The sequence below is a fragment of the Suillus discolor genome (assembly GCF_016758755.1).
Source record: "Suillus discolor strain FC423 chromosome Unknown F5147scaffold_101, whole genome shotgun sequence".
NCBI lineage: Eukaryota > Fungi > Basidiomycota > Agaricomycetes > Boletales > Suillaceae > Suillus > Suillus discolor.
The window spans coordinates 1,910-26,790 of record NW_024541348.1 but is presented as its reverse complement, the minus strand read 5'-3'; the positions used below and the strand labels follow the sequence as shown (position 1 = coordinate 26,790).

At 47.1% G+C, this 24,881-nt stretch overlaps 9 protein-coding genes across 9 annotated transcripts; 5 read left to right on the top strand and 4 right to left on the bottom strand.

Annotated features, from left to right (window-relative positions):
• Nucleotides 1–1,027: 1,027 nt before the first annotated feature.
• On the top strand, nt 1,028–2,314 carry F5147DRAFT_840930 (uncharacterized protein; the record flags this gene model as incomplete). The annotated part of the gene is made up of 5 exons (XM_041444336.1): nt 1,028–1,190; nt 1,245–1,327; nt 1,377–1,486; nt 1,537–1,749; nt 1,810–2,314. The coding sequence occupies 5 exons, from the start codon at nt 1,028–1,030 to the stop codon at nt 2,312–2,314; spliced, it is 1,074 nt and encodes a 357-aa protein (XP_041286298.1).
• A 304-nt stretch (nt 2,315–2,618) lies between these two features.
• Nucleotides 2,619–3,787, bottom strand: F5147DRAFT_658072 (uncharacterized protein; the record flags this gene model as incomplete). The annotated part of the gene is made up of 6 exons (XM_041434374.1): nt 2,619–2,675; nt 2,721–3,141; nt 3,196–3,298; nt 3,342–3,430; nt 3,550–3,637; nt 3,706–3,787. The coding sequence occupies 6 exons, from the start codon at nt 3,785–3,787 to the stop codon at nt 2,619–2,621; spliced, it is 840 nt and encodes a 279-aa protein (XP_041286297.1).
• A 271-nt stretch (nt 3,788–4,058) lies between these two features.
• On the top strand, nt 4,059–4,425 carry F5147DRAFT_25498 (uncharacterized protein). The gene has a single exon (XM_041428859.1). It carries the CDS (start codon nt 4,113–4,115, stop codon nt 4,383–4,385), a length of 273 nt encoding a protein of 90 aa, XP_041286296.1. The 5' UTR covers nt 4,059–4,112; the 3' UTR covers nt 4,386–4,425.
• Nucleotides 4,426–6,596: 2,171 nt separating this feature from the next.
• Nucleotides 6,597–8,068, top strand: F5147DRAFT_840929 (uncharacterized protein). Its single transcript, XM_041444335.1, has 4 exons — nt 6,597–6,644; nt 6,694–6,799; nt 6,849–7,341; nt 7,401–8,068. Exons 3-4 carry the CDS (start codon nt 6,995–6,997, stop codon nt 7,981–7,983), a joined length of 930 nt encoding a protein of 309 aa, XP_041286295.1. The 5' UTR covers nt 6,597–6,644; nt 6,694–6,799; nt 6,849–6,994; the 3' UTR covers nt 7,984–8,068.
• A 1,502-nt stretch (nt 8,069–9,570) lies between these two features.
• On the bottom strand, nt 9,571–11,106 carry F5147DRAFT_724389 (uncharacterized protein). Its single transcript, XM_041439041.1, has 7 exons — nt 11,064–11,106; nt 10,805–11,004; nt 10,602–10,745; nt 10,339–10,545; nt 9,894–10,243; nt 9,809–9,842; nt 9,571–9,748 (listed from the first exon to the last, which is right to left on the bottom strand). Exons 2-5 carry the CDS (start codon nt 10,964–10,966, stop codon nt 9,899–9,901), a joined length of 858 nt encoding a protein of 285 aa, XP_041286294.1. The 5' UTR covers nt 10,967–11,004; nt 11,064–11,106; the 3' UTR covers nt 9,571–9,748; nt 9,809–9,842; nt 9,894–9,898.
• Nucleotides 11,107–11,112: 6 nt separating this feature from the next.
• F5147DRAFT_724384 (uncharacterized protein) lies at nt 11,113–12,780 on the top strand. The gene is made up of 5 exons (XM_041439040.1): nt 11,113–11,404; nt 11,458–11,702; nt 11,758–11,826; nt 11,886–12,356; nt 12,409–12,780. The coding sequence occupies exons 1-4, from the start codon at nt 11,221–11,223 to the stop codon at nt 12,342–12,344; spliced, it is 957 nt and encodes a 318-aa protein (XP_041286293.1). The 5' UTR covers nt 11,113–11,220; the 3' UTR covers nt 12,345–12,356; nt 12,409–12,780.
• A 366-nt stretch (nt 12,781–13,146) lies between these two features.
• F5147DRAFT_840926 (glycoside hydrolase family 5 protein) lies at nt 13,147–15,931 on the bottom strand. Its single transcript, XM_041444334.1, has 9 exons — nt 15,439–15,931; nt 15,236–15,338; nt 15,014–15,176; nt 14,844–14,962; nt 14,696–14,781; nt 14,444–14,645; nt 14,118–14,387; nt 13,849–14,068; nt 13,147–13,779 (listed from the first exon to the last, which is right to left on the bottom strand). Exons 1-9 carry the CDS (start codon nt 15,905–15,907, stop codon nt 13,243–13,245), a joined length of 2,169 nt encoding a protein of 722 aa, XP_041286292.1. The 5' UTR covers nt 15,908–15,931; the 3' UTR covers nt 13,147–13,242.
• A 2,294-nt stretch (nt 15,932–18,225) lies between these two features.
• Nucleotides 18,226–18,856, bottom strand: F5147DRAFT_620183 (uncharacterized protein; the record flags this gene model as incomplete). The annotated part of the gene is made up of 3 exons (XM_041432602.1): nt 18,551–18,856; nt 18,375–18,494; nt 18,226–18,321 (listed from the first exon to the last, which is right to left on the bottom strand). Coding segments are annotated over exons 1-3 (504 nt in total), but the record flags the coding sequence as incomplete, so codon positions are not given.
• A 1,538-nt stretch (nt 18,857–20,394) lies between these two features.
• Nucleotides 20,395–21,779, top strand: F5147DRAFT_658066 (uncharacterized protein; the record flags this gene model as incomplete). Its single annotated transcript, XM_041434373.1, has 4 exons — nt 20,395–20,526; nt 20,557–20,745; nt 20,836–20,955; nt 21,012–21,779. 4 exons carry the CDS (start codon nt 20,395–20,397, stop codon nt 21,777–21,779), a joined length of 1,209 nt encoding a protein of 402 aa, XP_041286290.1.
• Nucleotides 21,780–24,881: the final 3,102 nt, after the last annotated feature.

Genomic DNA, 24,881 nt, shown 5'->3' with positions numbered 1-24,881 from the left:
CTTCTTACACACTTCAACTAGATCAAGCTCGAGCAATGGGCACATGCGTAGTGCCAACTAGTTGCCCACCGCCACAAATTAAACAAAAAAACCTTGAGCCTCATCCACGTTGATCAATCAAATTGGAGAAATATCTAGCTGATCATAGTTGTGCTGCGATGACCCGACTCCCATGCCAATCAAAAGGCTCGGACATGTCCTTTCCCTTGCCGAGGCTTATCACAAGACTGAACACATAATAACCAGACTCATCAGCGTCTTTATCTCTTTGCTTTCTCCCACTCACAGTACTACCCACCCACAATCACCCACAAAAATCCGCTACCTCTAATTTGACTGATTTGCATTAAGTGTAGTACCACAACTTCAAATTCAGCTGTTTCTCCGCCATCTTCCAATCGATCGAGGGACATAGATCCTAGTTTCCAGTTCCCGCCGTTTATTACTGGCTAACCCTTTTTTATGATGAAATCCCATGTAGGAGAAGACCTTCTCAACTATGGGACCCCAGCGTCCCTTCCGATCTCCATCGGACTCTTAGTAGCCGGAGTAACTATGCTAAACTCTGCCCGTCAAGAACATGTGTTCCATGGCGGTGATACCACCATTTCCCCCTTTATCCAACATACGCCTATCCGTGGACAATCGCTACAGCATCCTCTTTGACGTTGGCTGGGTCTGGTCGGAGATATTCTAGAAGGACATGTTCAAATTACTCGGTTGGCTGGTCGCATTGATCGTGGCCGTTCTGCCCGCTTTTAAGGCCTCTGTCGCAGACTCACCTGGTTCACCTTCCCTTGTCCTACCTATTTATCTTTGCATCCCCTCATTCTACAGGACAAGCACATCGTATTAGACAGCTACCTGAGCGCTTCTCTACCATGATGCCTCCCCCTCCTTACCAATTTCCGACTTCCCAAATGCATGGTATCAGTGGGTCCTACCCATCATCTCTGCACATACTCATTGCTCTTCTACAGGACAAAGACACTATCTTCAGCGGCCTTCTGAGCAATACTCTACCAGAATGTCCGCCCCTTACCCATCGTCGACTGCCCCAATATCCGGTATCACATCTCGCCATTTCTCACCTACAGGACAAACACACCACATTCAGCAGCCTTCTGAGCAATACCAATACTCTACCATAATGTCCCACCCTTACCCATCGATGAATGCCTCAAATCTTGGTATCAGTGGTTCCTACTTATTTATATTTGCATCTCCTCATTGCTATTCTACAGGACAAGCACGCCAGAATACTCAGCAAATAACCGAGCAACACTATGTCACAATGTCTATTTCGCCTCTCCCCGCCACCGACATGGTAGTATTTTTCAAATTATCCTTCTACATCACACTGATCATTCTCAAAGGCGTCTCACTCAATGTCGCAGAGCTCGACGACCCCCGAAGACGAGCTCATAGTATCTAGACGTTTATATCATCACTATCATCCGAATACAACGCCAATCCTTGATTCACGGTTAGTCTACTACTACTTCCTTTATAACAGACATCTCACATCGCGATTAGTTTCCCCGGTCAGACTGATTTTCCTGGCTCATCAACATCGGCCAAGAGTTTCGCTCCCACAGGGAATTCGCTCATTGCTAACTCACCAAATCACAACACCACAAACCAATACATGGGTTACGGCGTCCCTTTCCACAACCCCCCAAGCTTCCACAGTTCCTACCACAATACGGTAACAAGGAACAATATCCCACCATCCAGCTCACTGCCAACGTACGTCCATCACCATTATCTACGAGTAGCCATCTTGCTCACAAGTACCCCCATATACAGGCCTCACTTACCGCAAAATGTCCCTCCCAATACAGGTCTTGCGTCTTCCAGCTCCTACCCCGAATCACTCGCCCCTGATTTTGGGACACAGCATGGCTCGCAACCAGCTGGTCTTCTATATCAGCCAGCCCTGCATATGGCACCTTCGCCATCCATTCACTCACAAGATCCCTCTCGCCATAATCCACTCGTTTACCTGAGTTCCGGGCGTCGTCGCAAAACTTATACACAGGAAACTCCCTGCTCGTCGTCCACTACATTTCATTGCGACTGGCTTGACGAAAACAATAAGCCCTGCGTATTTAAAGGGTCACTGGGTGATTTAAAGAAGCATTTCACAAGCAAACATCTGTCAGGTGCTCAAAACGCGCTAAATAGATGCCATTGGCAAGGTTGCGAGTATCAAAAACGCGCAGATCCAACCGTCCACGACATGCGGCGCGATAGTGCGTGGCGCCATGTCCGGGAGAAACATCTAAAGATAAAGAGGAAGAGGAATATCTAATCTTTTTGTGTTCGTATTGTGCATTTTTTTTCAGTCTCCTTTCTCCTTCGGCACCGAGGGCAGGCCTCAGGCCTCAAGTTGCGTATAGGGTTGTGTATTGTTACACTTGTTAGTATCGCTATCGTTCTATTCTTTCTGTTGTCATGTAACGAAATGAGTACGGCTGCGAGTTCATGTTTTGGTGTAATATGGTCGTATTTTATTTTTAGTCGGTTGTCAAGAGCCTTGTTTTTGGAGGTCGACGAGCCTACCCTCGGATGACAAGCCTCACCGCTATCGCGAGTAAAAGAATGTCCGTCTGATATTAGAATAAATGCGCGTTCTCTTTGATGTCAGAACGGAGGGATCGATGTCCTGAACCCTTCATGAACGTCACAGGTGTGAAATGATCAACACTACGACTGACCTTACGTTGTTCAAGCATCCTTGGATTCGAAGACGACGGCCAGTTGCTCGGATTATTGTGAACATTGGCTGTGAATGCTTCCGAAACTTCTCTCGAAACGTCTTTGAGAATTTCTGCGCAAGGCACTCCGCCGATGAAATTCAAGTACCAGCCAAGGAGTTTGCCGTTCAGGGTTCTAAAAACCACCGGAATTGGCTGGCTGTCATGCCAAGCTGTATCGTTTAATGGCAGGCCAGGCCGAAAGTCATTTGTGGCGGGTCTGCAGGTCGCTTGAAGAATTCCGTTGAAACCGGTTCCAATAATAAATTCAGACTGAGATTCATATCCAGCAGATTGTCTGGCATGCAGCACGTAAAGCGTGGTGGAATAGATAAAATCAAGTCTCCGATTGGTCCACGGAAAGACAATCCTAGTGAGGATGCTGCGACGAATCGCAAATAAGGATACGTGCAAGATCTCGCACAAGGAAACGTACCAATAGATGACCATCAGTCTGAGGTGCGGCGGTGTAACATGAAACAGGGAAGCCAGACGGCCGAACGATATAATGGTCTGGTGTATGTGCCCGGCGGAGGAAGCTGCAACATAGTAATGGAATTAACTTGATATGTTGCAACTCACCTTCTGGCTCGTCTCCGAATAAGTTGTTTTCTTTACGGTCTGGTATATGGCGTCGGGATAATCGGACCACAAGATTCAGGTGAAGCGTTCTGCAAGAAACCTTTATATACTATCATGCTAGATTGATTAACGCTGGAAACTGTTGTAAGACATTTCACATCCAGGGATAGAATCCTTGCAGCCTGACCGATATACTACACTTTCTCACCGTCTCCAACAAGACTTAGTATGTGGGACCTTACTTGCTGTAGGTGGTCGATGGTTCTCAGCCGTCAGTGGCCGGTTATTGTACGTTCCTAGGATTATTTATATGCTACTGTGGAGATAAGCATAGTGACCACATCGGATAGAGGTAGCTGCGTACTTAGGGTCCAGACTTCGAAACGGCCAAAATCAACGATCAGACTAGAGCCAACACAGCAACCGTGATAGGAACCATGCTGCATGTGTTGGCACCCAACCAGGTTAACGTCAACGATATCTCGTCATGGTTTGTTCCACTTAGCCCGGAACAAAAAGCAACATCTTCGAACACCATGGACATAGACACCATATCATCATCTCCTAGCATTGGGAGAATGCATCCTTGGCCATTGGCTCATCAATCATCATGAGCAAATCTGACACCCGATTATATTGACCGAACTACAGGTGACAACTAGAACAACAAGTTGAGCGCACAAGAGTGTTCCAGAACAGGAAAGAAATATATTGTACCACCTTCAAATTAATTACGCACAGTTGTACTATTCAATCTAGGGTCCATCAGTAATGCTCGACAAAGCGCCTTGGACTCACTCACTTAAATCATTATTCAACTGCATCTTCATCGTCCGCATGCCTGATTACTCCTTAGTACCAACGTCTACCTCCATTTCTTCCGTTTTCTTCTGTCTTAGGATCACGCTCCCCCGCCTTCGATTCAGAAGGTTTAGGCTCCTCAGAAGTCAGTTCTTCGTCCTTGTTAATTTGATTTTTTTCGTCTGCCTCGATTTCATCTTTCTTTTCCTTCTTCCTTCTTGCGTCCTCATCAGCAACACGTAGTCGGAGCTCCTTGATTTCGTCGATACCGGCAGTACGCTCCCCGCGGAAGGTGGACCATCAAAGGATGCTGTGCGCAAAGACTGCGAGCTCGATGAGTAGGATAACAAAGACAGCCATGATTAGGACAATGAAGACGATAATACCTAAAAGGATTCGTATCTTTCTCCGACACAGTTTGCGGGTTCCAACCCTTCACTAAATAACGTCAGTTGAATGGACCATTGTTTCTGAAGGATAGAGCGCAAGACGACACATGATATAAGGAGACACAAGAAAGTTTTACTTCCAAGCAAAAGAAAATGAAGAAGACGTGTCTTCACGTTTTTTTAAAGCTTGTCCAAGTTTAACGAGGGATACCGAAACAGACAACACGTGTAAGCCATTGTTGCTGTTCGCGAGTATGAGGATGATGACGGTCGTCGGTGGTATCGGCGCAGGCTCGTGTTTTTGAATGCCTAGCGATGATGACACGATAGATATGAGCAGTGCATACCTGAAGGAGATGCGGTTAAGGCCGGAGATATCGATGTTGAATAATTCAGTGACGGCGTGTCTGGCGTTGTCGGTAGAAAAACGTATAATGAATTTGGTGGAGGGAAGGCGGGAGGGCTTTGGCAAAAAACGATTGTGGTCATATGAAGGTGTGGGTACCAAAACCGCACCTTCAATCACCGGAGAAGAAGCAAGTAATTTGGTGCGGTGGAGGGTGTATGCACTGATGAAAATTCTTGACTTAGATAAGCGCAGGTGGCAGATATTCTGGACAAACAAAGATGGTACTAGTGAACAACCCAAGTTGTAAATTGAGTCGAGGTTTAGGTAACGACTTTCGTGTAAATGAGTCGTCGTTGTCATTCAAGCCCAAAAGTTATCCTGGAAGTTCAAGAGGTCTTTGTTCCGTACTACTCCGAGTCGGGTAAGTCGGGGGCAAGTTGACAAAGTTTTCGACTCTTCGAGGTCTTGTCATTACGTCATTACGTTACGCTGCACGTACTTTGTTCTTTGCGGTCGGCTGAAGTACTACGAAGGGGTAACAGTCTGCTAGGGCACTTGACAGTCTGCGCTGGATACTCCTGGAATGATTTACTGATGATCGACACTTCTACATTAGTCTCTCTTCGAGAACGTTATCAGCCGATCAATCAACGTTCAACGTTCAATCTTCAACTCTAGGTCAGAAATGGTCGTTTTTTTCTCCGAGTAAGAAACGATACTAAGCAGACTGAAAAGGTATACGCGGCGTAAGTCAGTTATTTTGCTCGCCGCGAAGAGCAAGCGAAGAGGACCGCTACTAGTAGTATAAGCGCTGGGTTAGTAATCAACTTATTCGCGGAACAATGGTCATGGGTTTACCACGTTGCCAATGCTTCACAAAGTTACGTTTTTGTTCAAAAGGGCCTTTGGAAATTGAGGAGCCCTGCATGTGCGTGGTGCTAATATCTGATTAGGTACTTGTCTCACAAATAGAAGGAACTAGTACGTCCTTCATCCGTTCTTTCTTCTCTCGGTGTGGCTCAGTAAGTAATTAGCTGATAATAGTCCTCCATATGGAGTCCAAACGTTCACGTACAGTTCCTGCTCGCATGATCACGACATTCGGAAATCTCCTTTCGCGTGCCCTTATCGCACGGTAGGCACATACTAATAAACCAGAGCTCGGCGCTCAGCGTCTTTTATTTATCTCATTACTTTTCTCCCACTTACCCGCTGCCTCTGTTCGCCATGTTAGTCTCGTTTGCATCAGGCGTCATTATGATGCTGCATTCACTGACTTCATGTGTTCCTTGACGCAGCATTTCATCCCTGAGGAAATACTGCTATTATCTGCTCTTTACTAGCTACCTCTTGTCAGCTGGATTCACTTCCCAGACTCTTACCTTCGAAAAGCGTGTTCCGATGTTCGGGTGTCGTCGGATCCATTACCCTCTTTAGATCTCCTAATCCTTGGATCGTGTTTTTTTTGATGGTGGCTTGGTCGGTTATGTCTTCTAGAACAGAACTTCCAATTTATCTACCCTGTTGGTCGGTGGTCGGTGGTCGGTGGTCGGTGGCTGGTGGTCGGTTGGCCTTGAGCCACCCGTACCCCAACTCGGAGAATTGGCTATTGCTGTGTGGTCATTTATTAGTTCGGGGTGCACCCTTTTGACTTCCCCCCTTCTCTTTCTTTTCCTTCTAACGCTCCAGACCAAGCGAGCAATACTCTGTTACACTATTTATTACATCTTCGTTAAAACCCCTCACACGAATCCATCGGAATGGTAGGAGTCCTAAGAATGTCCTTCCCCATCACACTGATCTGTCTCAAAAACGTCTTCCTCCACATTATGGAACTCGTTGTCTCCCCCTGACGATGAGCCCGCAGTATCTGACAGTTTATATCATCACGATCACCTGAACACAATGTCAAGCTTTAAGTGAGTTTACTTTTTCCTCTGTATAAAAGATATCTCACACCATAAATAGTCGTCCCGCTCGGGCTTTCCCCCCCCTCTGATCCCTCAACATCGGCCATCCCCAGGGCGAGCAGGTTCTTCTCCCTTGGCGGAACGCGCACTGTCACCTCACAGAATAGCGGTGCCACACCTAGCGCTTTTGGCCCCGCCGCCAATATGATGAGTCATCCCTTCAACCCATCCATCCACACCGGTTATATGAATGGTTACCCGGAATCGAACGTCTCATCCGACAGATACCCCCCCTACCACAGGGAGGAAGCTACTACCACCCATACCATAATGGACAATATAGCTCCGTCGCAAAACTACTATTCAACCACCAATTTCATGCAGGCGACATACGGGCTTCAATACAACTCGACCTACAGCGGTCCTGTCCACAACCCCCTAAGATATCATGATACCCAGCACCATAACACCGCACAGGGAGGTGTCGAATTCTGGCATTCCAGTACTCCGGTTACAGATGCAAATTACTCGCCATCCTATCCACAACAAATGTATGCCCCTCGTCATCATCTATGAGTAGTTACTTTGCTTACAAGTACCCCATATACAGGCAGTGTCCAGATGGTTATACTCCTTATGAGTCCCAATACGCCTCGCCCAACTCAGATGCATCCTCTAGTTCCTACCATGAGTCGTCCTCCTACCGCAGTGAACCGTCCCACCCTGCTCCATCCGTCTATTGTCCTGAAGCGTATCATGGCCAGCGAGCACAACGCGAGCCGCAACCTTTAACTTCAGCGATGTCTTCATATCCCAGTATAAGTCATCCTTCATATCGTCAACCATTCATCCAACCACATGAAGATCTGCCTCACCGTAATCCACGTTCTCGCCAGAACTCTCGGCGTCGTAACAGATTTCATACCCACGGAAATCACCATTCGGGGTCCGATATATTCTCTTGTGGCTGGCTTGTCGGAGAAAACAAGACTTGTGGATTTGAAGGGCCGTTGGATGCATTCCAGACGCATTTCAGGAGCAGTCATCTTTCAGGGGCTCAAAACGCGCTAAATGTATGTCGTTGGCAAGGTTGCGAATACCGGAAACGCAGCAATGCAGCCATTCAGGACATGCGGCGCGACACTGCGTTGCGTCACGTCCGAGAGACCCATCTCGGGATCAAAAGGAACTGATGCTTTTCATATTCGTCACGGGATTACGTTTTTTTTTTCTTCCAATGTTCTTCATTTTCCCCTTCGTGCAGAGCACAGAGCGCAGGGCGCAAATCACATATAGGCTCGTCAGTTGTGACACTTGCTATCATCGCTATGATCTATCATTCTCTCTTTTCTACTACGTCATAACGTCAGATTCACATTTCGCGCCACTTCGTTTAATGTAACGCGAGTGGCTATACCCCTTTTTTTTACATCTAATATGTTGTCAAGAACCTTCTTGTTTCCAGAGTTGGTCAGCTGATTCTTAGAAAGTTACAACGATTGCATACGCACATGTCAACGAATCTCGTCTGAGATTAGAATAATGTGTCATTTCCGGGATCATAATGGATGTTTCGATGTCCTGAACTCTTCATGAACCTCAAATGTGGGGAATAATCACCGCTACGACTGACCTGGCATCATCCTCAACCGACCCCCAATTGTATCATTGGGTCCGAAAATGATGGCTGGTCGCTCACAGGATATATTGCAAGTACCTGCTCTAATTCGCCGTGAACGCTTCCAAGATTTCTCAAGGAATTTCTGTGGAAGGTTCTCCGGCTGGCCATGGCCATGGCATTTCCATCGGCGAATAGCGAAGGAATTTGCCGCTCAGGGTCTTCAAAACCACCCGCATGGTATGGCATGGCTGGTTTTCATCGTAAGTGAAACAAGCTGTATGGCTTAACGGCAGGCCAGGCCAAAAGTCATTCGTGGCGAAATCATCGGAAACCCCAGATTGGCTGAAGAATCCTGTGAAACGGTCACGAGGATAATTTCAAACTGGGATTATCGACCCAGGATCTGAGGGCTGGTATGTGGCACGTAATGCACGGGAGTGGTGAAAGTTGGCATAGTCCCAGATTGGTCCACAGAGCAAGGATCCTGGGGCCGATGCGCCAACGAATACGCAGGTAAGGTGACGGGCAAGACTCGCACAAGGCAACGTACCAGGTGGCAGTGCAGCACGGAGCGGCCAAACAACCAAACGGTCTGGCGTATGCATACCCGGTAGAGGAAGCTGCCAATCTTGGCTGCGGAATGAGCAAGACAGAAAGAATGATTAACTTCACGTGGACTTACTTTTTAGTTGGTTTCTAAACAAGATGATGGTGTATTTCTTCTAACTTTAACGCGCGGGGCCAGATGGATCACACAATACTTGGTGCCAGCTTAAATACGTCAGGATAAATACAGCTCTTAATTAACGCTGGAGATTGTTGGAGGAACGTCTCACGTTCAGAGGAAGAATGTTGCGGCCTGACAATCGGTATAATGCACATTCTCACCGTATCCAATAATACCTATCATGTGTGATCTCACTTGATGTAGGCGTTAGTAATATTCAACCACCGGTGGCAGGTTGCTGTGCGTCTCTAATACATTTGTCATGCTGTTTTGGGAGTAAGCACAGTGACCGCCACAACAGATAGGTAGCTACGTACTTAGGGTTCAGGGTCCGGGACGGCCAAAATCAACGATCAGACTGGAACCGACACAGCAACCGTGGCGGGAACCATGCCGCATGATTATCACCCTACCAAGCCAAGGCCAACATTATCTCATCATGGTTTATTCCTCTTGGCTCGAGACAGATATCAACAACTTTGAACTTGATGGATATAGACACCATAACACCATCTCCTAGCATTGGGAAAATGCATCCCTAGCTATTGGCTCATCGGTTATCATGAGCAATTCTGACACCTGATTATATTAACCGAACTACAGGTGACAACTAGAACAACAAGTTGAGCGCACAAGAGTGTCCTAGAACAGAAAAAATATACTGTACCACCTTCAAATGATTACGCACAATTGTACTATTCAATCTAGGGCCCATTATCAATGCCCAACAAATTTTATACTTTCGACTTACTTACCTAAATCAGTATTCGACTGCATCTTCATCGTCTGCGCGCATGCCTGATTCCTCCTTAGTACCAACGTCTACCTCCATTTCTTCCGTCTTTGATTCGCGTTCCTCAGGTTTTTCTTCCGTCTTAGAGTCACGCTCCTCCGCCTTCGATTCAGAAGTCTTAGGCTCCTCAGAGGTCATTTCCTCGTCCTTGCTGATTTGATTTTTTTCGTCTGCCTCGATTTCATCTTTCTTTTCCTTCTTCTTTCTTGCGTCCTCATCGGCAACACGTAGTCGGAGCTCCTTAATTTCGTCGATACCGGCAGTACGCTCCCCGCGGAAGGTGGACCATTCGGATTCGGCTGCTTCCTTGACCTAGGTAGCAGATATTAGTACCGTATTCATGTATGCAATGGCGAAAGTAGATATCATGCCATCTACCGCAGTGCATTTACAGATACTAAGCTCACCTTGAATTTACGTTTTTCTAAAAATGCTTCCTGGGCTGCTGTGAGTATCGCGGGCAAATAAAAGAGAGGCGGAGGGTGCGATCGTGTGGGCAAAGCTAGAAGAGTTATTGATGATGGCTGGTCTTCCATGGAATCAATGGACTGGATGTCGTCAGATGTACATAGGAAGTGAGAATAGAGTGGTAAATGCGTTCTTCGTAGCTTATACTGCAAGATAAGGTCGTTGGCTCTCGAATGATGAAGGATATTAACGTGAAACGCACGATTGAATCTTTGAGTTGAAGTTCTTCTTCCTTTCGATTTGCGAGGTTCCTGTCCTTCTTGGCTTCTTCAGAGCGTCGAACTGAGTCAGTCTCTTTGCGAAGCTTAGCTTGCAACCGCTGGTCTATCATCTGACGCTTTTTAGCCTGAAAAGAAACATATACGTCATTCCAATGAGTAAAACGCGTGTACAGGTTATGCTTACTGCTTCACTAGCATTCCTTTCCTTGTCCTCAATCTTCGCCTTGTTCAGCGTTCCAAGAACAATACCAAACATGCTCTTGCCTCGCTTGCGCTCGCCGACGCCAAGGTCAATGCGAGGCCGCTTTCTTGCAGGCTGAGAATCTGGTTCTTGTTCTGCGTCCATCTTGTCTCGGGTGTCAGTATCAAGTTTCGCGTCAGTTGCTGGTTTCCTATATGTCATTATTGAAGGCTAAATGAGTGAGTTATAGCACACGGCTCACAATTTTGTCGACATTGTCTGATGGTAGCGGGTGAACAATACTCTCATTCAGTGAAGGGAATCGGGTTGATTATGTCACATTTAATTCAAGAAAGGAAGTGTGACACGTGGCTCACGACTTCGTTCATCGCTGCCAACGACTCCGACGCTGACCAAAGATGCCGCCTAAACCTGTCCCAGCCAAGGCAGGTCAGACATCTTCCAAGACTCCTTCAAGACAGCGTCGTCCACAAAAGCAGCAGCCTGCTCCACTGACGGATAGACTAAAACGTCTGTTTACTTCCCTCTGCGCTCAAGTTGATGGTGGGCACTTCACAAATGCGATTCGTACATGCAATAAGAGTCAGTGATGCAGTTTCAAAAATTTTATGATCCGATATTGACGAAGTATACAGTCTTACGTCTAGATCCAGGCGATCGCGATGCACTACGGACGAAGCTCTTCCTGCTACTTCAAACCGAGCAGTACGATACCGCCCTTACACTTATCGCCGAAATAAATGAACAGTGTTTATTTGAGCGGTCATACGCATTATATCGTCTTCAGCGAGAAGAAGATTCTGTCCAGGTGCTAAAGGAAATAAAGAGCATTGGGAAAGAGGCAGAGCAAAGAGGCGCGATGCACTTGGAGGCTCAGTTAGTAAGCATCTGGTCGTGTCTTTTCAATATCAGGATGTAAGTGATTCATCTGCCAGAGCTATCGCCAAGGATCGTACCAGTCATCCCTGGACATCTACAACGAACTTCTTGAAACAGCTGATCATGTACGTTGCGCGCTTTCCAGATAGTTGACAACTCATTCACGTACACGTACCGCCCTTAGTCTTCAGATGAACATGCAGACATTCTCACCAATCTACCAGCCTCCCAATCGCACCAGGATTTCATCACAACTACATTTATGCAAGCTATGTCTCAACTCCCCAGCTCTATCGCCTCAACGTTAGAATCTGCGCCACCACCTGTTCTCTCCCAACCAGCTTCGATTCTCGCTCCTGTGGAAGAACCTACGAAAAAGCCGGAGGCTGTGGAAACCAAAAAGAAATTGCGGACGAAACGTGTGCCGAAGGGGATCATACCAGGCGTGTCGCCCCCGCCGGATCCAGAAAGATGGTTGAAGAAGTCTGAACGAACTAGCTATACACAAGGGAAAAAACGGAGGGGTGCAGGAGGTGGTGCAACCCAGGGTGCAACTGTTGGCGCTGAAAGTGGCACTGTTTCTGCCGCCATATCGCACGGAGGAAAGACTGGTGGGAAAGGCAAGGGAGGGAAGAAAAAATAGTGGAACGGCACGGTATCTGACATGTGCAGCCTATTCCGATACTCCTAACAATGCTGTATTTCAGATTACGAGCGAGCTATATCTCTCACTTCCATGACATATGAGATTCTTCGGGTAGATGGATGGAAAACTTGTCTTGTTGCAAGGGGCATCGGAGTGCTACTTCGACGGGGGGAAACCGCTCGTCCTCCTGGCCGCGACATGTGGGGGGACAAGAGAACTGATTGACATTGAAATCTCCGGAGCTGATCCCCCACAAGAAGAAAACAAAATTGTAGTTGGAAAGGGAGCTATCGGCACCGTGTACCTTGCATGTTAATTATATTTGTTCATGTACGATCACTCTGACGAGATGGATTACGTAGAACAATCGCCATAGGTTCAGACTTGAACATTTGAAGCTTGAACTATCGCATGTAACTTTACTATCCTTGCTTCAAGACCCCAAAATCTACAGATACCACTTAAAGTGGATCTTCGCAGAGCTGCCGAGCAACATCAGTAGAGGATGTCCTGCGTTTATGCTATAACTGACTTGCAGAATGTGACTTCACGCTTTTATGTTTCTATGGTCGATGGGTATTGGTGGGTGGGAGAGATGTTTGGTGGTTCTTTCAATTCCTTGAGAAGAGCGTCATGAGACTACTCAAGAAGATCAGGCAGATGACGATATGAAAAATTGAAATGAGTAGTCGAGTCAACACCGCGCGAGAACCTAGCTAGCTAGTGCAATGCATCGATCCAATCAAATATGAAATCGCCGGGTGTTGGCCTTCGAATCTCACATTAGATGTATTAAGGTAATGTACTTATCTAACTAAGGAATTTCAGGAGTCGCTTGCTAATATCTACAGTATTATTGCGCCAGTAGGAATGCCCAAGGTCCTGGAGTCGGTAATCAAGATGAAGTCGCGAGCGCAGGGACAGAGGTGACAACTACGCTGGCAGCAGCACTCGCGGTGGGAGGACAAAGGGCAGTAGGCATTGCAACACTGATGGCATCCCATGCATCAGGGTATGTACATCCAGCGACTTCTGTGGCAGCCAGACCAGTATCAGATGAATCAAACCATCCATTCCCGATGATGACCGAACTCGGAGGACTTGGAGTAAAGGTAGGCGGCGGCAGGGTCGGGATGGCGCTTGTCGACGTGTAAGTAGGAAGAAAAGATTGTGTAGCTCCCGCGGTAAGCCCACTGATGGATTTAGGTGGATACTGGCCATACGAGGATACTAGGACGGGATTGATTGTCCCAGCACCAGGCCCACCGGTCTGATAGGGCTGATAAACACCATCGAACTGTTGAGCGGTGACGCCTAGTGCAGCGCAAGTCCCAGTAGCCATGCGAGGGTCAGTGGGCATCCACCCTTGTTGCAATCCTAGCTGGTACGACCAGAGTGGAGCCGCAATCGTATTAGTAGATGACGGCCCAATCTAGATAATAATTTCGAAACACACTCAATTCTTCTGTTCGATGAAAAGGTCGAGATTTGCGATGCTTACCTTCCAGGTCCAGAAAAACCAGTCCTGAAGGGCGTCCATGCTCGCTAATGCCAATTGTTGGAGCCCAGCCTTCATGGTATCATTCCACTGCGATGAGTCTAAATAGAGAGAGCATGACGGCGCCACATCTTGTGCGTTCCCCACCCCATTGAGGTACAGTCCGCAATCATTGAAGCCATTACTGAATTCGCCGGCGAAGGTGACACCAAACCCTGTTTGACTGCCAGACACGTGTTAGCTTGATAGTAAGTCACAATTTCAGCGATTACCTAGCATTCAGCTCAGTCCCCCACTTCGAGCAAGCTAGGGCTGGCCAAATTCCACCAGCATCCACACCAGTTCCTGTCGCTATCGGCGCGGGGTTGGAATTACCGCTGAAAGCGAAATAAGGGTGAGTGTCCAAGATAATCCGATCCGATCCCTCTAAGAACCCTGCCCAAGTCGAGAGACCTTGGAAGCCATCATGGATTGCAATATACGGCCCATTCCCTTCCCCATAACCCGTGATGTTGCGAATCATATCGTGGGCTTGCATGTAGCTGATGGACATATCATCTGAGAACTGCAAACAGAAGATAACGTGGCAAGAACTTACAAAGATGTCATCTGATCCATGCCGATGACAGCAACCCTAGCTTCATTCATGATGCCAAAGACCGGTACAACGTTCCTCCACTCAGGTTGGGAAATGAATTCAGCAATAATCCTTATGTAACCAAGAGCGCGCTGAGCGTTTGCAACACCCATAACTCCGTTGAGAAAGTTGATCTTCCCAAACTTGCCAGAGTGGTTGAAACCTAAGCAGTAAGTTAGATTACCCAACAGTGATTTCGGAGACACAGCATACCATTCTGAGAGCCAGGAATTGTGTGAAGATCAAGATTGACTCGAAGGCCATACTTCCGTGCCCATTGAAGGACTCGTAAAATATACCTGAACAAAATTACAGCACCACACGTTAGTGCGTGAATTGGGGTGCTCGCATCATCACTTACGGCCAGCAAACCTGCTCAAGGAAAGGCTCAAAATCCCACTTTTCGATGGCCCAAAAGGGTATGGGCACACGTATCCAATTCAGCCCAGCGCCGGCAATTTCTGCAATGTCCTGCTCGGTCTGCGATGATCGATTTGATTAACGTCTCATACGACATGGTGATGAACTTACGATGAACGTGTTGTAATGATCCTCAATCTGGCTTAATCCACCATTGGAGGTGTCTGCGGCCATGAGTGTGCTCAGTGACCATTCATCAATGGCTTCTGGGTATCTTTGGAATAAAGCAGGCGAAATGAATGGCTCAAGAACGAAGAGGCCGCCGATATTTACGCTAGAAACTCATAAATGTGAGACTCTCATAGAAGGTTACACCATGCCAATCAGACTTACCCGTAAACTTTATTTGTGCCCCAGACCCAACTTTCATTCAGCGGTGGCGTCCATGAGTTAGGACGCGCACCATCGTTGAACGGATCATTGGGATCATCTATCCCTGTGAGCATTGTATCAGCAGCTTGAACGACAGAATAAAGAAAGCGATATCATATGAAATGTTTCAGGAATTCCTGACATGCAAGCACAAATCTACTCACAATATCCTCCGAATGGATTAATGTATGTGAAGGTCGATCCGTCCGAGGTTGTGACCGTAGAACCATTTGCCCCGTAAGTTGGGCCGGCGTGAGAACCAACGGACGAAGGGTCCGAAGAACTTGTTCCTTTGGCTATGTCCGACTCATGATGCTGGTGTTTGATCACAACAAAGTAGACTGGTACCACCACCGCAGCTGCGACTAGAACAACGGAGAGAAACAATAGAACAGGGCGTACATATGCAGCACCCTTCTTCGAATGAGGCGAGGATTTGATTTCCTCTCCGCAAGGACCTGAGTGTTGAGATGGTAATAGTGGAGAAGAATTGTATGAAGTGTAGATGAAGGACTCGCAGGGAGTTGCTGTCTCGGAAGTCGAAATCCCAGGAAGGTGATTAGTATTACTGTACAAAGGAGTGTCAGGAGTAGCCAAAGAGACCTCTGTCGAGCTGTCAGGTCTCGATGACATCTCAATTTCAATAATGTAGTAAAGACTGGGGAGGGGACGAAAGCACGACGAAACTCGAAGCTTGTCAACATAAATGCATTTTTTTATTCGGTCCCATGGCTGGCAAATAGAAGTTGGTTAGACATAATGGTTACTCAATCAAAAAATTAAGACACTAGTACTCAAGCTAACCGGAAGGACTAAGGTGCCGTTCGGACGACAAATTCTAGGTTCGAAATTCCCGGTTCGAATTGCACGTGATGGCCGCACGTGATATATGCTGATAGATAATCGTAGGATCAAATGTACGTCCTGTTCTTACGCCCATCATGATTCCAGATCTTGAAGCACAAACGCAGCGTCGACGCCACCAAATCGTGATCATCATAACCATTGCCATTGCACAGATTACCTACTTATACAACCTCCTGTTCTTGTCTCACACTGAACAAATTCCATACCATACATCGATCCTCACCGGCCAAGCTTGGGTCTACGAGCTTATCAGCGGTCATCCAGACCAAATTCAACATAACTTCGGCATCAACCTTGAGACGTTTGAGCAATTGTTAGACACTCTCCACCAACATGGATTCGTTCAATCACGCAACGGCGTCACCGTCGCCGAGCAACTTGGTATATTTCTGTACACATGCATTACCGGACTATCATCTCGTCACGTCGGAGAAAGATTCCAACGTTCTCCCGACACGATCACTAGGTAAGTACATTAATTATTTGAGACTAATACTGTGCTAACTTTTGCAGATATTTCAAACGGATGCTTGTGTTCTTCTCGTCGCATCCCTTCTACACCTCCAATGTCCAACTCCCAAACAGTGATACTCCCATTTCCGCGGCAGTACATGCAGACCCGTGATTCACATTCTTCGATGAGTGTATCGGTGCCGTCGATGGCACTCACATCTGGGCCTTCGCGCCACTTGAAGACCACACTATCCTGCGTAACCGGAAGGGGTTTTTATCGCAAAACTGCCTGTTTATATGCGACCTGGACTTTTATTTTATGTACTCACTCACAGGCTGGGACGGCTCAGTCGCTGACACGACGCTCTGGAACGACGCGCGCTCTCACGATTTGCGCATACCTCAACACAGGTGCCTTCTCGCTGATGCGGGCTTCAGTACCTGTGATGCGCTTCTAGTACCTTATCGGGGAGTGCGCTATCACTTGAAAGAATGGCGCCAAGCAAACATTGCGTGAGTTTATTTATTGTACATATCTGATTTGCTATTAATTTTGTTATAGGCCACGCGACTCTAAGAAATTATTTAATCTTCGACACGCGGCACTACGAAACATCGTCGAACGGATATTCGGTGTTCTGAAAAGGCAATGGCACATTTTGACGATTGCGCCTGAATACAGCCTGCATATCCAGGCCCGGATCCCAGCCGCGCTATGCGCGATTCATAACTTTACACGAAGGTACAATCCTGACAGTTTTGATCTCACTCTAGACCACGAGTATGATCTCACGGAGGACGACACTGTAGCACATGGGACGCTGTCCGAAGGACCGGCAGATACTTCTGAGTGGAGACGAGCGGATGCTCGTCGAGAGGCGATTGCACTCGCAATGTGGACTGATTATCTCGAGGAGCACAAACGAAGGGGTCTCCCATTGCCGTAGTTACAGATACTATACAAATTTTGTACTGGAAAACAATCAAGCATGCTACAACATAGTCATATGGTTCTGTGAGGCTCGTGGCGCACCACCACAAAGGACTCGTTTCTCTTCCAACCACTTGAGCCTCGTCACCTCGTCCAACGAATAAAAAATAATGGCCTGGTTTTTGTGTTTGGCTAAAAAGTTCGTGATGGCTAACTGCTCTTTACTGGTAAGGTCCGTGTACATATTAAGTAAAGAAATAGCCCTCCCAACGTGCGTGGAGGGCTGTGGTTGCACCGGCGGTTGCAGTGGAGCTAATACGAGGTTTTTCTGCATCTCATGCACAACCTCAACGAGGTTCTTCATCGTTTCGGTACCCTCCTGCTGCACTAACAGCGTGGCAGATGGCGGCCGACTCTGTTTCTGGGAACTTGCAGCAGATCCAGGAGCAATAGCGCTGAATTTGCACTTTCTGTGGCTAATGCTGGTCCATACCGAGTCGGTAGAACCTTTGGTGGATGGACAGAGGAAGGTAGAGGGAGGAGGTACTTCGAGGGAGTTGGGATCTACTGACGATGGCGGCCCCCGAGTGGCATTATCGATTGTGGTGGGGATCAAAGGTGGTGTAGAGGCGGTGGGGATCAAAGGTGGTGTGGAGGCAGTAGAATCCTGAGGCACATTGCTGGTGGCAGTGGGTCGGAATACATGCGAGCCTTTGGCTTTGCTTGGAATCAGTTGTTCCATGATTTTGAAGTGCTCGAAGCCCTTCATCATGAAGGGCTTCGCATGAGGGTGTGTCTGAAAACAATGTCATGAAGGGGTGGCAGCGTGCAATCTATCATAATGCGTACCTTGACAAAGCGTGCCCAAACATCGTCTTTTCTATCCATAATACCCGCTCCGTGCTTGTGACTCCACGTAAAGCCCGACGTACACTTGATTTTGATAACGCTGTGGTATGCTTTTTTTAGCTATAAAAACATGTAAGGACATTGCTGGCGGCTGAAAGGGTTTAATAGAAACATACCACTTGCCATTTGGTCTTGCAAACTAGACCACTCTTTTCTGCGCCTCTCTGATGTGGGAATTTGAGCTTAAGATTGGCGGATGCCTGATTAAAGGCAGGCATCTTGAAGCCTCCATCTCCGGACGAAGGTAGGGCAAGCAGGAGGAAGTCCAGAAAGGCGCCTTCCTCTGCTTTTGTCCACATGGCAGGAGGCTTGCGGGTTGCGCTAAAGGCAGCGGCTGATACCACATCGACAGTGCCTCGAGAATGTAGCGAATGTGACGAGCTAGCACTGGACTTATCAGACATATCGACGATGGTATGTATCTAGATGGTGATGGCGATGGATGTAGCGGGTGATCCCGCTCATGTGCGGCCATCACGTGCAATTCGAACCGGGAATTTCAAACCTAGAATTTGTCGTCCGAACAGCACCTAAGGTCCTATTTGGCCAACAAATATTCAATTGAAATTCGCATTTGCATTCGATCATGTGACCTTACGTTTGAACCTCGGAAGAATCCCGGATTGTGCCACTCTGCTTGTTGTCGTTTACTCCCACTATCATGCCACAATCTAACTCATCTAGTACGGGATCAGGGCACTCCCTTCGGTCTAAAGGACCTGTTGAAGCCAACAACTCTGCCACCACATGTCGCAAAAAAGCTGCCAAGTGGACTACAGATGAAGATACTGCTCTGATTAGTGATGGCCAGGTCCGGTCCTGAACCACGGTTCGAACCCGAACCGTTTCGAACCTGACCGAAGTCCGGTTCAAAGTTTGGGCAAAAGGGAGAACCGAACCGTCGGTCCAGTCCACGGTTCGAGGACTTGCAGAATTCTCGAACCTGGTTCGAACAGATCTGAACAGGTTCGAACTGATTGTCAAGTAATAAGGGATGGTACAAAAATTTCGATCTCCAGACTTACATGGGCCAGGCGCAGTGCGGAGTGCATATTATGTAACACGGCTGCGCTCATCGTCGATGACGATGACAGTCAAATACAGCACAGTCATGAGAGACCATTGTTGTCTCTGTCCTAACACATCATTCTTAGTGAGATAGCTGCTCCGGCGATAACATCGACGTACCTCTTGTCCGAGTGTTAAGACTGGAAATATCATGAGAAAATCAGCAATTTTCGAACACTGTCCTGCTCACCCCAATCGTATACCACCACGACGCCGGCGGCAACTGCGAAACGGCAAGTCAATGTTGGATCCAGACCTCTTGATGGGACAAACCTGTCAAATAGCTGACAAAAATATCCAAATCGATATACAGCCAGTAACTGGGATCATTCGAGGCGAAGGTCATGTTTGAGGGATGGGTGAGTGAGTGTGGAATTGTGGTGTATAACGACAGCATTCATACTAGATATACTAACGTTCAGTGGGTTAGCAAATGAGACAAAAAGGGTAGAAAGACTCACCACCTCTAGGTCAACCTCACCTACTCCCTACATAGTGGACGCAGACTTGACTGGGCACTGACATCAGCACTAAAACATGTCATTTGCAGTGAATAGATGATGCTAAGTAGACCACGCACCTTAATAGACATTTCAAACGAATACTTGCCCGAATTCCTTGACTTGAACAAGTGGATGTTAGGAAGCTCACGGGGGTTGGAGATTTACTCAATGCTCGTAGCAGTACAAGACCTATAGCAATGCAAAAATAATCGGGCTGATTATTCAGAGTGAGTTTTCAAGGCGCTGTCGAGAGTCAAATGGACATAGCAATAGTGGCCGAGAATGCGAGCCAAATGGCCCTAAAGATGCATGAGTTATATGAAACATCGAGTCGAGACAGAAATCAACTTACATACGAGACTATGGGACGGAACGTTTGTACTTAAGATATGTATATGAAGTTTGACATTTTTTGGGTCCGGTTCTCGGTTCAAACCCTTGCTGAACCGGAACCGGACCATTATCGGACCGAACCGATGGTCCGGTCCACGGTTCTGCTTACTGAGAGAACTAAATCGATGGTCTGGTCCACGGTTCTCTGAATTTCCTAGAGAACCGGACCAAACCGGACCTGTCCATCACTAGCTCTGATTGAATACCTTCGCCTCCACATTCCCGGTGATGGGACAAACTTCAAGAAGCAAGCTTGGCATGGTGCTGCCGCTCATCTCAAGGAGAGGTTTCCTGAGCAACTGGGTGGCGAGAAAACACAATCAAGCTGTCAAACTAGATGGTCAAAAGTGAGTCACTGTGGCACATGCGCTGCATGCCATCTGCCTGGCATGCAGCGCTGTTTCTTTTCTATATTGATCTGACATCAATCACCATAGCTCAAAAGTTCTTATCACACTGTTGTGGACATCAAGAATGCATCTGGGTTTGCGTGGAGCGATATAGATGGCGCAGGGATTACTTTGGAGTATGAATCTACATGGACAAACTTTCTCAAGGTGCGCAATGGCAGTGGATTGTACTAGTAATACTCGAGTAATATATTGTTTTAAAGAGCCATAAGAACGCAGGCCCATTCAAAAACACAGGATTCCCTCATTTTGACGCCATCCATCAGATGTTGCCAAGGAAGAGCAAGGGCACTTGGGTCCACCGCAATAACCCCCGCCAGCCTGCTGGCACTGCATCTTCTGCTGTCCCTGCTGTAGCTCTTCCTGAGGCTAGTACTGTGCCACCGCAACCGCAACCACTTACTGCATTAAACCTCAGCCAGCTGACTGCGGCTGCCAACGAAATCAATTCTCTTCCATCTCACATCCAGTCTGCTAGTGGCTTGCCGCAAGACATTCCACCATCATCGTCCGCTGTCCCATCCACCTTTCTTGCGGCTCAGACTACTACTACTGGCTCGGGAGCTACGTCCTCGGTGCTCACGAGTGTCAGTCGCCAAGATAAGCGCAAAGTTAGTGCAATAGGCTCAGAGGCTGCTATGAGTGCACCAAAGCGGTCTCGACCTGTTTCAGCAAGTGTACAGGCCCAGCAAGATGGTAACAAGGCAATGAATAACCTCACGACCACCATGGAGGAGATACGGCAAACATATGCCAGAACATCTGCGAGAGCTTCCGCAGAGGACTTTGGCCGTGCCGTCTCCATGGTCTCCCAGTGTGCAACACTATCTAGTGACAAAAGGATTGACATTATAGACTTCCTTGGACTAGATGACGAGCATGTCGTGAAGTTTCTTAATATGGATGAGAACCTTCAGTCATTGTGGGTGCAGGGGTGGCTTGCTGATATTCATACTGCAACTCAGTCATAAAGTCGTAATCATCGTAGCTAGTAGTGATCACATGCATGTAATATTCATATCTTTCAATCAATGTTGTATGCCTACAATTTGAGTGCCGGTTGACTGCATCAATGCTGCGTGCATTCTACTACATAGTCCTCCCACATTGCACGTGCAATTGTGTCGTGACGCACATCTGCTCGTCGTTGTTCTGCAGCATCTGCAGGTCCATCTGCTAACTCACCATATGCTACATCTTCAAGTTCTTCACCTTCTGCATGATCAAGTTCTTCGTCGTATACGCTAGGATCACGTCTGCGAATGAAATTGTGCAGAGCACATAGCGCTGCTGGGATTCGCGCCTGAACATCCATACTATATTCAACCGGCTGTTGGAGAATTCGCCACTGGCGCTTAAGCACGCCAAAAATGTGTTTGATTATGTTGCGGAGCCTTGCATGTCGAAGATTAAATAGTTCTTTTGGATTCTGAGGGCTGAGATCATCATCAGGGACTGCTGGAGCTTGTGAATATCATAGTACTCAACATACCGGAGGTTGGCTTGCCACCACTCTTTAAGATGATACCGGACACTGCGGTATGGAACAAGTAGTGCATCAGATGCTCCGAAGCCGGCATCAGCCAGAAAGTATCTTCCAGGTGGAATTGGTAGATCGTGCATGTGTGCATCATTCCAGAGTGCCGCATCAGCAACAGAACCATCCCACCCACAGAGTGAATAAATGAATAAAAATTTGAAGTCGCACATGAAAGGCAGTTTTGAGATATGAACCCCTTGCGGTTCCGCATGAACTGTTGATCCTCGATGCTTGTGAATGCCCGGATGTGGGAGCCATCGATGGCGCCAAGACATTGGTCGAAATATTGCAAATGAATGTCGTTTAATACTGTTGAGGAAGTGGGGGTATTGGCTGTGGGGAACCGAACTTCTGAAGAATAAAACAGGGGACTAGATAAGAAAAACAGAATATGTTTGAAGTATCTACAAGTTCGAGAGTGCAGTGGTCAACATCCTGTGAACGATTGAGATGCCAGCATGACTCACCACGAAATCATATCAGATGAGCGCTGGAATCTCTCTCCAATGAGGCGAGTCGAGAGTCCAGTTACACAGGTGTATAGAAATATTGCTAATTGTTCCTCCACTGAAACTCCATTGCGAGATGGCACAAATCCATTTGCGCAGAGAACATGCAATAAACTGTCGAAGATGTCGAGACTGACACCAAGATTGTGTCAGATGCGATCTGGGTGGCCTGTGATGAGTTCTAACACCCATGCCTCGCCCGACAAGGCTGATGTGTGGTAGGATACACGTTCACGAGAAGATAGGAACATTTGTTGATGGTAAATGAGTACCTGGGTGACAGCGAGGCATAGTATGAGCAATAAACGTCGCATGCAGTCTTCTTGGACATGCGCATTGTCAGGCTGGTCTGGCATTGTCATAGTGGTTGTTGTAAAGTTGTTATCAATCATCGATTATCAGTTAAAGCACATATATATGTTTATTGCATTTAATAGTAGATCGAGCCGGATCCCGAGGTTCAGCATAAGGTCACATGATCGAATGCAAATTTCAATTGAATATTTGTTGGCCAAATAGGACCTAAGTGTTAATTACATAAAGCCCTGAATTGAATTCCCAGGGCCGGACACTACTCACCGGTATACCAGGCAAACCATGCACTAAGCTCGAGCTCTACTAGTCTAAAGCCTGTCTTTCAACACTACTTACTTGCACAACATTTGTACCACTAGCGAGCTCTTTTGTTTGGGTGCGAGACAAACAAGAATGGACTGTTGTTGAAATCTAGACTTGGATGGTGGTTCCTTGGTTGAAGTTAATGGTACTAGTTAGGCTTGTGACCAGCCTGGCCTAATACTACCACGGTTGCACGAGTGGTGTAGCCAGGCTGGTCGATCTCGGAGTGGCGTGGCAGGGCGGAGCGAGGAGTTTGAAATTTGATAGGTGCCGGTCGTGCTGGAGGTAGTTACGATCATATAGCACAAGTTATGCATCTGCTCTCGCTCAGACTGTACTACGCTATGTTAAGTTTTAACCATGAGTTCTGTACGACCTTTATCGCTCACTGCTCAAGATACAATTGAGAATCTCCCAACGGACTTTGCGAAACACGTTGTACTTTGAGCTGCGACAGGTTCTGGAAAGACCCTTGCTATGATTCTCCTCTACTCCTTTCTCCCAACAAGACAGCTATCACTGTCAGTCACCTTTGAACTTATTGCTGCAGCGAGATCATGTATGCTAAAATACAACATTTTCACTCACTCAAGGCATTAAATTTGTCCTTGTAAATAATGGGTTCAGGAGTTCGAGCAGTTTATCCTAATCAATTATTAGTGCTCCAGCATGATGTACTGTTGTATTTGAGAGGATACTGTACTTTTCACAGTACAAACAAAAGAGTTGCGGTGATGTTACCCCAAAGCGGCATACCGGCATCTGCCAAATTTCAAACTCCTTGCTTCACCTGCCAAATCACTCCGAGTTGGACCAGTCTGACTACATCAATAAATTCTCACCATCTCAAATTGATGCATAGTCAGACTGGTTACGAGTCTAGGTACTAGTACTCCAGTGTACCTCAGAAGTTGAAAGAATATTCATTCCGAGTCAATTGCAGCTTCTTGAATGCTTACCTAATTGACACTTGGAGTCAGTCGTGAGTCATGACAAACACCACATCCTGATATATACCTCTGACATTGCAAACGGGACCGTGACAGGTGCAATATATGCACTTTCTTATGGCAGCAGGTACAATTCACTGGTGGTGAAGTCGCCTTACACCGAGAGAATATGAGCGAGCGAGTGACGACGGATGGACTACCGTATTTCTTTCAAAATTTCTTTTGCTGATACATGCGCTCTGATATACCGTTTTCAGCTCTTGCTTTCCTATATACCCTGGTGGCTTTGATTATGCAGCTACCTTGTGCTGCTGGCTGCACGGCATACTTTACTTCATTTTTGTGACACTTAGCCTTCAGGTCCAGCGGCTCAGCTATATCATTTTCCATTCGACCAGCTGTGGCCTATGATAATACATTGTCTTCTCCACGACACACTCAGCCCTCTACCATGTC